General features: G+C 33.0%; 1 protein-coding gene across 1 annotated transcript; it reads left to right on the top strand.

Annotated features, from left to right (window-relative positions):
- The first annotated feature begins 1 nt into the window (after position 1).
- On the top strand, positions 2-4,238 carry LOC132715986 (proliferating cell nuclear antigen-like). The gene is made up of 6 exons (XM_060699115.1): positions 2-371; positions 1,668-1,765; positions 2,267-2,334; positions 2,516-2,660; positions 3,044-3,217; positions 3,832-4,238. Exons 1-6 carry the CDS (start codon positions 151-153, stop codon positions 3,906-3,908), a joined length of 783 nt encoding a protein of 260 aa, XP_060555098.1. The 5' UTR covers positions 2-150; the 3' UTR covers positions 3,909-4,238.
- The last annotated feature ends 8,748 nt before the right edge of the window (positions 4,239-12,986 follow it).

Below are 12,986 nucleotides of genomic sequence, written 5' to 3'. Positions count from 1 at the left end.
TGCGCGGATATCAGCAACTTGGAAAGAAAGGAAACAGAAGCAAATCTGCAATCATCGGCTCTCTATTTGGACTTTGAAGTTTTTGGAAGATTGTGATAAATTTAATACATTTTATTTTTTGTATTTATCATTTTATTTATTCATTACAACATGTTTGAGGCAAGATTAGTGCAAGGTTCTTTGTGGAAGAAAATAATAGATGCCATCAAAGATTTGCTGAACGAAGCAAAATGGGACTGCAATGCAAGTGGAATCACTTTACAGGCTATGGATAGTTCTCATGTCAGTTTGGTATCGTTGAATATGCGGAGTGAAGGATTTGATACATACAGATGTGACCGAAATTTATCTATGGGGATAAATTTAGGAAGGTAATTTATTTCCCGCCATATTTGTTAACGTAAACAAAAGTAGGTTACACTACTTAAATTAGCATTTTATTGTTAGTTTAGGTTTAGCTTTCAATTTTGACGGTAACCTTGGTACTTTAATATAAATATGATGCAGATGTACAAGGAAAGTAATAAAGTAAGGTTCAAAATGAAAAGTAGAGCTAGATCTATATCAGAAATGTTCAACATTGCATAATTTTCTTATTCTTACCATTGACCTTTTCGAAAACCTAGCTAAACACTGTTTTCCGGTACGTTACCGTTTTAGCTCTGGGGAATTACATCAAATGAAGTACATAACACAGTTACGTGATATTTCGATTTTTCTATCATTATTTAACCGTTTAAGGTGAAAAAATTGATGTTTTTGAAAATTATCAATATTCCTTTAATATCTATTCCAAATTATTCAAAAAAATAAATTGTTTATAATGAAAATCAATAAAATTCAAACAGACGTAGTGGAATCTTCCATAATAAATAAGGTTTTTTTCTGCGTTAACTTGTGTATTTACTTTATTTTTTGTATGGAATTATTCATACAATGATATCTAATTATTTTCTTATAAAGAAATAATTACTTTATTTCAATTTGATTTTAAAAAATGCCGAAAACATCGAGTTCGCTATTACACTCCATTGGGTGAATTCCCCAGAGCTATGTACAGAAAGTACCGGAAAACGGCGTTTAGCTAGGTTTTCGAATTCGTGAATAGATTTGAAGATTGGTGCATACATTTTTAGTTTTTGTCTTGAATGCAGATTGGCCAGATTAAAGCAGTTGTATTTTATGATTTATTTAGTAAAATTTAGGCCTGATTACATTTATTCGTGTCAAGTGCAGTATTTGTAGGCGACTGGAAAAAGCTGACCTTATTCCCATAATTTTATACAAATGCATGAGAAAAGTAAGCAAAAATATATAACATCGCCAAAATAACAAGAATCAGCAGTAGGATAAATGGAAATTGGTAGCTTGTTTAGAAAATTGTCACGGAATAATGCAAGAAAGAGAAGTTGGCCATTTATTATGTGCTCTTATTCGCATTTAAACAAGGAAACAGAAAGAACAATTTAGTATTGGCCCGTTTCTGAAAGATTTTCAGAGTCGGTGGTCCTGCAGGACGAGTAGCTTCTAAATACAAATGTCTAGACAATATGTTTCTACTTGTCCTGCATCGAGTACTGTTAAATTCCTCTCATAATAGAAAGGTCGAATGGAATTTTCGATCTGTTGTCTTCAATTTTGTTAAAGTAGTTCCTGTATTTTTTTAGCATGGCAAAGATTATCAGGTGTGCTGGAAATGATGATGTTATCACTTTGAAAACAGGAGATGATGCTGATACAGTAACATTTGTCTTCGAGTCTCCAAGTAAGTTCAATAATGTTAATGTATCTTAAATTCTTAATTTCATTTCATTAATAAAGGCGGCAGGATTTTTACTATACATTTGTATTTCTAATCAATTATGAATATAAATATCGCTTCACAGGGAAATAATCAGTTACTTATCACAAGATCACTTTGTGACACTTAAATCACTGACATTTTACTGGCCGTTGCTCTTGCTGCAGGGTCCGCCTCCGTGGCCGAGGGGTTAGAGTCGATGACTTCTAATCCAGGTACCTCTCTGGCGTGGGTTCGATCCCCGGGAGATGCTTTGGTAGTTTAGCGCGGAGGAAGGTTGTCTAGTACTGGTGTAACTCTCCAGGAACGATGGTTAGGAAACTACCCGCCTATATGACTGAAATACTGTTGAAAAAGGCGTAAAATGAAACAAACAAACAAAAAAGCTCTTGCTGCAGATTTATAAAAACAAATGCTTTACTGTACAAGATGGAAAAATAGAATTGTTTTGTTGTTTTATTTCAGACAATGAGAAAGTATCCGACTATGAAATTAGACTCTTGGACATTGATGCAGAGCATTTAGGAATTCCTGTAAGTAATTATTTAATTAAAACTGGCATTTATAACATGTGGAAATTGACAAATTTTATTGCATTGTAAAGGTTTCAAACTTAAGCTTCAGTAACCTTAAAGTTGTGATTGCATTCATATGGAACTTGCCTAGTATTAATACTGTATTATAACCATTGTGTGTTCGTTGTTTTTTTTTTAGGAAACTGAATATAGTTGTGTTGTGAAAATGCCCTCTGGAGAGTTTGCAAGAATATGCAGAGATTTAAGTCAGATTGGAGAATCTGTTGTCATTTGTTGTACAAAAGAAGGGGTAAAATTTTCTGCAAGTGGTGACTTGGGAACAGGTAACATTCTTTTGCATTATAGAAAAGTCAAAGTTTACATTTAAAGATGCTTTAAACTTGCATGTTATGTTAATTGATAAATCCGATTTCCGGATATTGAAGTATTTTTTCCTGTCTTATGATCTGGCCAGGGATGCTTTTAATTATGAAAATAAGAGCAATATTGCAATTGTAAATGTAGTCCTTTTGTTTTTCGTCAACTAGGTATTTAAGAGAGAAAAATTGTATTCAAATATGCCTTGATTTAGGACAAACCATGTTTAGTCAAGTAATAATTAGGTCATTGACTACATTTTGATTCGAATCTATATTAAGCAGTTGTTGAAAACAATAATTCTTTATGAATGGAGGCAGAAATAATAAGACACTAATGTTTATTTCAGGCAATATTAAGCTCGCGCAAAACTGCAGCTCTGATAAGGAAGAAGAGGCGGTAATTATTGAAATGACACAAGCAGTGACCTTGACATTTGCTCTTCGCTACCTCAACTATTTCTCCAAAGCTTCTCCACTCTCGCAGCAGGTCACTCTCTCCATGTCTGCTGATGTACCTTTAGGTAATTTACCTGTTTATAATCCTGTGTTTGTTTGTTTTAAAGATTTGAAGTTCCATAGTATGGTTAACAATTATTAGCTTTATCATTGTTCTCTAGCCTAGGAAAGTAGGGACTGACAGCCTATTCAGAACTTACCTGACAACACAGGAGTCATGGGTTTGAACCCTATTCTGTACCGCCTCTGTGGTCGAGGGGTAACTGTAGATGACTTCTAATCCCAGTTACCTCTCTGGAGTGGGTTTGATCCTTGGGAGATGCTTTGGTAGTTTAGCACGGAGGAAGGTAGTTTAGTACTGGTGTAACTCTCCAGGAACAATGGTTAGGAAACTACCTGCCTATATGACTGAAATACTGTTGGGAAAAGGCGTAGAATGAAGCAAACAAACACAATGATGTTTCCTCATGTGATACAAGTTTTGGGGAGCACATGATTAACATCAGTTTAAAAAACTTGTTTTGCAATCAATAAGCAAAAACGTGTGAAAATTTAAAGGATATGTTTTGCGAGGCTTATTTACATTAACATTTGTCAAGTGTAGCGATCTTTGTTTGTGATTAGTATCTTATTTGTTATTCCTAGAATGAAATGAACATTATGCTCAATTTAATTTCAGTTGTTGAATACAAAGTTGCTGATATGGGATATCTGCGCTACTATTTGGCTCCAAAGATGGAAGATGCTGATGATTGAACATACAATATAGTGCCATAGACTGTGATTAATTCCTCCTAGCGGCTATTTGTGTAGCCTTCTTACATTGAAAGTTTTCCCATCTTAATAACCTTCAAAGTTGAAAATGTGACCTGCATGTTAGCGGTAAAACTGTCCGAAGTGTATTGAACCGGCTGTAAAATGTTGACAAATTTATTTAATCATTGTTAAAATTTAACATTTTTGCAGCTTCTAAGAAACTTGACTAGTGCTATTTCATTATTGTTTCATCAGTTATCATATTTTACACTGGTGTCTGTTACTGATGCATGTATAGATGTAAATGAAGTATAAATGAAATAATTTGGAGTCCTTTTGTTATTTTTAAAGCATCACTTTTAGGAAATTTGAAGAGGAAGTCTGGAACAGAAGCATCACTGCACATCAGTAAAGTGGAGATGAACAGGAAATGGAGGTAGTGGAGGATACCTGGAATACTCAAGAAGTGGAATTGGTCTTTATTTAGGCCATCAAAGTGGTTGTTGATGTGTTGCATTTACCATATCACAGCCTGCTTTGATGAGCTTAGTATAGGCAGTAAACGAGCAGCACCTGGAAGTAACAAACCCGGCATACATCTGGCTGTAGGAATTGTTTTGGCTGAATAAGTTTGTGCCACCAAACTAACTGTTGATGCATTGATTCTTATTTGTATCACAGCTGGCTTGAGTGAGCAGAATACAGCTAAGTTCAACTTGTCTTTATCAGATAAAAGAAGGAAAACTAGTTTTTGTATTTGTTTATTTAAACCACATTTTCTTTATAAAGAGTAAACTACAGCCCTAGTCCGTGGCATATTGAAAGACTTCAAATGTCTGCTTGAAAATTGCATAACTGGCTTTCATATTTCCATCCTTTGTACTTAAAATGTAATTGTAGTTTTGCAAGTTGTATGGTTTTTAGCTAACCTTGACAAGAAGTGCTCAGGATGTGATTGTAGTGTCCATGGTCAACAATGTCTTGAAATAAAAAACTGAAGGATTTTCGCCAAACTTTACAGAAATTATTATTTGCAGATAAACATTCAAGTCTGATGCATAAGTAGGTCAGAGGGTAAAAATAGATTTTTGAGAGACTTACTACAAGCCCAGAGATTAGATATTTGGCATGTAGCACCACCTTTTGGTAAGGCTTGCACGTTTAAACAGATTTGTTTCAATTTCCATTCATAAACGTTTACGATAATTTACAGTTTAATCGAAATGACCATATTGCCTACAAAATTTCTTAATCATTGCCTTTTATTATCAGGGCTGCCAATTTTCCGCGGATTTCGTGAGCTCCTGGGTCATTTTTGAGATCGATGTAAATTCGACAAAGACAATAAATTAATTCGTCATATTTTATACAGTACCCAAAAACCGGCACGCTTCGGCTTTTATCGTTACGCTAGCCGCCTATGGTACGTCTGTAAGCGCTTTTCTCATTGGTCATATCGAGTCTTTTCCGGTATTCTATTTTAGAATAACCAATCAAATTACAGTTTACTTTGTCGCTCTTGTCTGTTGTTAAAATGTCTGATATTTGTCAGAGTCCAGGAAATTGATTTTAGGGCATACCAAATTATCAGAATCCGGGGGCTTCGCCCCCTGGTCCCCCACCAGGGCTCTGCCCTTGACCTGCAAAGGGGGCTTGAGTAGCCCCCTTAACTCCCGGCGTATTTTCCGCTGATTTTGCAATTTGCTGTTGGCAGCCCTGTATTATGGATTTTATCAACTCTAGTTGTTTATTCCAAAGTAAAAAACGGAAAATTGGTGTTAACAACCCTCCACACAGCATTACCGTGCAAAAATTGCTCCTGACATAATACATTTTTAGTAAAAAAGGGGATATAAGGCAGAAAATGTGTGCTGACTCAATCGTGATGAGCCCTGAACATTCTTTATTTGTATATGTATTAAAAATAGAAAGTAAGTCATCATTTTGCGACTTAAATGCATGGTATATACAGTACATAGAGGTACCACCGTTCCAACGGTGTCGTTTCGGTTCTTAGCAATCGTGTAAACATTTACAAAAAATTGTAAACGTGGGAGCCTTACCTTTTGGTTCTCTAGAATAATGAACCTTTGGAGTAAAAACTGCCCCTGTCCCAGTGATTAATCTAGAAATTCTTTACAATGCGTCGGATGACGCACATGTTTGAAAACAATGAGTCCTTTAGCAAAATCAATGAGTCATGTAGCAAAATAAATGCGTCTTAGCAGAATTTTTTTTTTAATAGCAGATCCTTGACATGATTTGCATGTTTTTATAACAAGTGATTAAATAATTAAAGTGTATAAAAAAGTTTTTTTTTTGGTACTAATATTAATTGCAGGCAAAACAATTTTTATTGGCTGCTCAAAAATCTAATTTGCATAATTTATATTTTCTTACTACTTGTGTCTAATACTGTGCATTATCCATTTTAATTGTTCGTAATTTGCACAAAATGTCCCTATCACACTGTATACATTACTGACGACTTTTATTGCTCCTTGTATGCCTCTGTGTAGAAAGCATACACAGACAGACCTTTTGACCATGAAAAAAAGTCATGCACAATGTTTCCCTGATTGGTTAATCACCCTGTCAAATATTCTGATGACGTAATAGACATCTTTTTTTTTTACACTCCGCATGAACTTGAGTGACCTTAGGGGAATTCAATTTACACACCTGTCATATTATACTGTAACTTACAGCATTTCTTAAAATAGCAACACTTTTTTTCAGTTACCGATATTTATTTAAAATATTAAGTAGATTAATGATTTTTTGTTTGGTTTATTGGATTAAATTTACGGTAGTAGAAATGCTTATCTGTATGGGAAAGGGATAAGGTAAGTAGATAACTTGGAAAAATGCTACAGTGAAATGGATAAACTCAAGAATATGCGTAATTACAGGGGAATGGTTAACCTGTTGATGTTGGTACCAGTATTGTCTAGATGACTAAATAACATACAATATAAGTCTGGTACAGATTTAAGATGCACCCTATGCCCTTTGCTGACGATTTTCCTGTGCCATTCTTATTTTTAGCGCCAATGGCGCCATATTTCACCATTGTAGGCGATTCGCTCTCATGCAAAATGGACGCTCTGATTGGCTTATGCCGATAATGGGCGGTTACCGATCACAGGGATTTAACGTTTCAAGCGAATGGGGGATAAGTCTTGCACAAGTAATCATTGGAAATTAAATTATTCAACTGATGAAATTAAAGTAATCAAACAGTACATAGAAATCACTAATCGTGATATTTTGGATTATAAACCACCTGATTTGCATGCGTCAAATTGAACGCACATATTTTGAAACTGTGCGTCTTTTTCGATTTTTATGCGTACTTTACGCAAGACGCACATCTAGATAAATCACTGCTGTCCCTAAGAGTCACTTAGTTCATAAGACCTTTAAAAATCCTGTTTTAAAGCGTTTTCTGGAGTTTTTATATAGGCAAAATTAAAACTGTTAAATAGAAAATTTTTAAACTTTGCATGTTGTTGGAATATGATAACAGAAACATTTTAAACAGAAAAAAATTGGGGTCATTGTTCTCATTTTCGAGTTATCTGCCTTTGACTTTTTTTTTTTTTTTTTTTTTTATTTCCCTCGTCATGGGTATGTGGGGGTCGAGGGCATCCCCCTCCATACCTTACAAAGATTTTATTTATCATATTATATATACACATGTATCAAATATTTGTTGATTTAGTAACAATTATTGATTATTGTCATTGAGTATTAATCACAACTTCACATTTCCACAATAATATATACAAATGTACATACACAAAATAATATACAAACAAAATCACAAGGGAAATAAAAGAAGAGAAAAAAAGGAAAGGTAGCTCATAGATTGAACAGAGAAAACATTGTTGTTGTTTCTTATACTCAAACTTTTAACAAAAAGCAATGGCTGTATATTAATAAATTATAAATTTACATTACTCTAAAAAGAATTAAATGATTTTTTGAACAATTGTCCAATTCATTATGTTATCTTTTGTATTTGTTGCACATGCATCAATAATTGAAGAGGCTAATTTAAAACTTCTAATTAATCCATCTATATTTGGTAAAATATTTTTTCTCCTACATAAATAAACATATTTCTTTATCTCTAGACATAGGATATTGTACTTTGACTGGCTCTTTTTTGTATAACCTAATATAAAAGTTTTACAATCAATATCAAATAAAGCATCATGATTCCTAACAATTTTAATAATTTCTGTAATCAATATTTTGACAAATGAGCATTCCCAAAAAAGGTGTAACAATGTTTCATGTTCTGATTTACAAAAAGTACACATACTTGTAACAGATAAATTCATTTTCAAAAGAAGATAATTAGTAGCTAATATTCTATGTGTTAGTCTTGTCTGAAACCCATTGCAAGTAAGAATCATTGCTAATGTCAAAAACCCAACTATGTATTTTATTCCAGTCAGATTGACTTAATTGAAAGCAAGTGTTCCATTTAGTCTGACAAGTTGGAATATCATCATTTTTTATGTATATATTGTACAAATGTCTGATGTACCTTTAACACAAAGTAGTATAGGCTTTAAATAACAACATATAATGGGACAATAGGAAGCAATTTCATAATTTTCACATAACTTTAAACTTAATACACTTTCTGTATTTCTTGACAGCACTTGTAATTAATTCATAGTAAATGAAGTTTACTTTAATGCCTAATCTTGCTTCCAATTCATTCCTTTCAAGGAAAATACCATTCACATTCATAATATCTTTGATAAACCTTATACCTTTATCATACCATGTTTTTATAAAAATAGGTTTTCTATCCATCAAAAATATATTGGTTATAGAAACAGAGGCATTTTCTAACAAACATTTCCATAGAAATAATCGGTGTTTTTTCTACAAATTCTACATAAGCACCTAAAACATCTTTCCAAAATGAATTTTTCAAAAATATTAAATATATATGCTGTATATAACTTTCCACAATTAAATAGCTTCCTAATATCTAAAAAAGTTTTCTAAAATAGTGTAACATTTATATCAATTCAGATGATACAATTCTTCTTAACCATGAAAGTTTTAAACTTTTCATGTAAGCACATACATCAATCATTTTTTAGACCACCATTTACATATTCTTTCACCAAATACAGAAGATTTAATCTTTGGTGTACCTTGCCACACAAAATCATAAAACATATTACTTATTTCCTTTAACATCTGAGAATTTGGATTTGGAAGTGATATAAACAAGTTAGTTAATAAAGGAAGTAACAGTGACTTTACAACAGTTATTCTACCAATAGTGTTAAAGCCCTTCTTTTCCAACACTGGATATATTTTTTTGATATTTTCAATTTTTGCAGTATAATTCAAAGTTATCATTTTTTCTAAAATCAACGTGAAAGTTGATACCAAGTAATCTAAATGATGTACTACCCCAAATTAATTTCCACCTAGTTTTTATTGATCTAGTGCTATATTTTAAAGAAGCCAATCCATATAACATGTGTTTTTTCAAAGTTAACTCTTAATCCAGAAATAATAGAAAATTCATGTAAAATATCAAGCGTACAATTTAAAAAGACTGATCAGATCCATCTAACAGTAAAGAGGTATCATCAGCATACTGTGAAATCTTATACTCTGTTCCGTTGATATGTATACCTTTTATATTTTTATTAGTTCTTATTTTGATGGCTAATATTTCGGCACATAAGATAAAAATATAAGGACTGATGGGGTCTCCTTGACGACAACCACGCCCTATTTTAAAAAAGTTAGACAAAAAAATCCATTCATTTGAACAGCAGTTTCAGTATTTGTATAAAAAAGAGATATCCATTTTCTAAACATTGGGCCAAAATTAAAGAAATTCAAAAGTCTTATTTATAAAATCAAAAGGAAAGTGTATCAAATGCTTTTTCAAAGTCAATCATTACTAATAGTCCTGGCATTCTTTTTTTTTCTAAATAATTCATTATATCGTAGACTAATCGTATATTCTCTCCGATAAATCTTCCTTTTAGAAAATCCTGTTTGGTCTGTATCTATCAAACAATTTAAAACTGACTTAAGTCATGTGCCTGAGGCTAGTTTTAAAGTATAATTCAATAAAGTTATTGGTCGCCAGTTTTTTAAATATTGTTTTGGTTTGTTTTCTTTCGGGATACAGGTAATTATACCTTGCCTTTGGGTAAGTGATAATTCACCTTTAATAAAAGAATAATTAATACTTCTGACGACAAAATGTCCAATTTGTTTCCAGAAAACTTTAAAAAAATTTGATGTAAAACCATCAGACCCTGGGCTTTTGTCATTTTTCATATTCTTAAGTGTTTCTGAAATTTCCTCAAAGGTATAGAGACCTTCTAGCGAATCTGCTTGATTTCTGCTCAATTTTGGCTTTTTGTTAAATTCAAGGGCAGATAATTTACAATGAAGGCAAAAATACATATATTTTTTCATGAATCTTACCTTCGTTTTAGTCGATGTGCAAAATTTTTTAAGAACTAATTTAGAGTGGATAGTTGTTTTTTGGTTTTTTTTTCACTTTTAACCTGTGCATTTTGTATTAAAAAATGGCGGATTTTTTAAGAATTTAAAGTGCCTTTATTTTATTGAAAAAAAATTTAACAAACAATAAAAGGAATTGCATGTTATTGTCACTATTGTGTATTGTCCTCGACAATAAAAAGAAAAACAATCCAGAAGTAAAAACAATATTTCATTTAAGTATGAATAAGTCATCTGCCCTTGAAATGACCTCAAATAAATAGAAAATTCTGATTCAGGGGCAGATAACTCCAAAACGAGAACGTTGACCCCAATTTTTTTTTCGCTTAAAGCAGCACGCCTCTAGATCCATGCTAATTTTCATGAAAATGTATTTGAATGTATAAAGTGAGATAACCAAAAGGAAGCTATTTACACATTATCAATGGCACTTACAAGCCATGTAAATTACCAGAAAGTAGTCAAAATATGTATAAATTGCCCTTACTGCCTTAGTAACGCAGTAGAAATATAGTTGTAAATACTAAAAAATCGGTCATTATTTTATATATTTAAACTTGAATGCGAAGTGTGGTCTTGATGTGCTAGGTTATTAAAAAATTTCCATGAATGACAAAAGTTGCAGTCCATACACAAATGGTGTACTTTTAACTTGTAATTAAAACTTGTGTGAACCTTCAAACTGGTCCTTGGATGTGACGCAACATCTTGATGTGGTAGACATTTGCGCAAAGTTATTGTCCCCCCGCCTTTTCGAGGAAAAAGGGGATATAGAAATAGACTCCATCCGTTTGTCTGTCACACTTGCGTGTCTGGTCCATAACTTTGTCATTTATTGAAGGAATCTGAAAGAACTTGACACTAATGTTTGTTATAGTAAGACTGTGTCATGCGCAAAACCAGACCCCTACCTCCAGTCAAGGTCAACATTTTCTATTTGAGGGTAAATGTCGTGTCCGGTCCATAACTTTCTTATCTTTGAAGGGATTTTGTAAATACTTGCCACAATTGTTCACAACAATGAGATGATGTGTCATGCGCAACAATCGGTCACCAACCTCCAAGATCAAGGTCGCACTTGGAGGTCAAAAATAAACATAGTCTGTTATATGGTATATTTTGTGTCCGGTCCATAATTTTTTCATATATCAAAGGATTTTGAAAATACTTGGCACAAATAGTCACTATAATAAGATGATGTGTCATGGGCAACACCTGCATCCCAACCTTCAAGGTCAAGGTCACATTTCGAGGTCAAAAATTAACATAGTCTGTTAAAGGGTATATAATATTGTGTCCAATGTAGAACTTATTCATAGTTCAAGGGATTTTGAAATAACTTTGCACAAAAAGTCGCAATAATAAGACGATATGTCGAGTACAACACCTGCACCACTACCTCCAAGGTCGAGGTCATGCTTAGAGGTCAAAAGTTAACAGTCTGTTATATGGTATATTTTGTGTCCCATCCAGAACTTCTTCATAGATCAAGGGATTTTGAAAATGCTTGGCACAAGTAGTCATAATGATAAGATGATATGTAATGCGTAACACCAGTGTCCCTACCTCCAAAGTCAAGGTCACATGTAGAGGTCAAAGATCTACATAGTCTGTTATAGAGAATATTTTGTGTCCAGTCCATAACTTTCATAGGTCAAGGGATTTTAAAAATACTTTGCACAAATAATCACAATAATAAGACGATATGTCAGGCGAAAAACATGGGTCCCTACCCTCCAAGGTTCACTCTAAGAGGTCAAAAAAATTTTGCATAGTCTGTTAGAGGGGGATATTTTTTTGTCCCCTCTATAAATTTTTTTATAGTTTTAAGGGATTTTTGAAAATACTTTTTTAAAAAATAAATTTTAAAAATAAAAAAGAAGTAAAAGTCATGCACAACACCCGCAACCCCCCACCTCCCCAAAGGGCAAGGTCCCCCACTTAGAGGTTTAAACCTTAAAAATGCTAAAATTTTTAAAAATTTAGTTTCAATAACTTTTATAAATTTTTTGTTGGGGATTTTCAGATAGCATTTAATTTATAATTTTTGGGCCCGAAAAACCCTTTGGAAACCAAAAAACAATTTTTTTAGGAAAAACCCCTAAAAAAATTCCCCCAAAGGGGGGGGGACGGGTTGGGAAATTTTGGGTTAAAAAATTTTGTTAAAAAGATCCTTCAAAACATGACAAAAGTTACAGTTCGGACATGAATGTGTACCTTTACTTTTGTAAGAATGAGTACCTTCAAACTGTAAGTGCAACCTTGATTTTTGAGGTAGGGAACTGGGTCTTGAACGTGACACATCTTGATGTGGTAGATATGCTAGGTTATTTAACAAGAGGGCCATGAATCAAGATGACCCTGAAATCGTTCACCTGTATTTAAAAGCTCTCAATGACGAGGAACAAGTACTATTGTTAACTATAAACAAAAGCAGATATAAAGGGCTATTTGTACTAAATTTCCTCTATACGGTGCCCCTCGTTTCATTCTGATTCGCAAAGTGCCAATAGCCGATATAAAATCTAAATCTTAAATTGTTCTCACAAAGTT

The sequence above is a fragment of the Ruditapes philippinarum genome, unplaced genomic scaffold (assembly GCF_026571515.1).
Source record: "Ruditapes philippinarum isolate M1 unplaced genomic scaffold, ASM2657151v2 ctg1806_1_1_1_1, whole genome shotgun sequence".
In the NCBI taxonomy this organism is placed as follows: Eukaryota; Metazoa; Mollusca; class Bivalvia; order Venerida; family Veneridae; genus Ruditapes; species Ruditapes philippinarum.
The sequence above is the reverse complement of the archived record's forward strand: the minus strand, read 5'-3'. Positions and strand labels throughout refer to the sequence as shown.

Bases quoted from the DNA above. Each gene is read 5' to 3' on its own strand.
- LOC132715986 (XM_060699115.1), top strand. From the start codon at position 151: ATGTTTGAGGCAAGATTAGTGCAAGGTTCTTTGTGGAAGAAAATAATA. The intron at 1,766-2,266 runs GTAAGTTCAATA...GTTTTATTTCAG, and splicing joins ATTTGTCTTCGAGTCTCCAA to ACAATGAGAAAGTATCCGAC. The intron at 3,218-3,831 runs GTAATTTACCTG...ATTTAATTTCAG, and splicing joins GTCTGCTGATGTACCTTTAG to TTGTTGAATACAAAGTTGCT.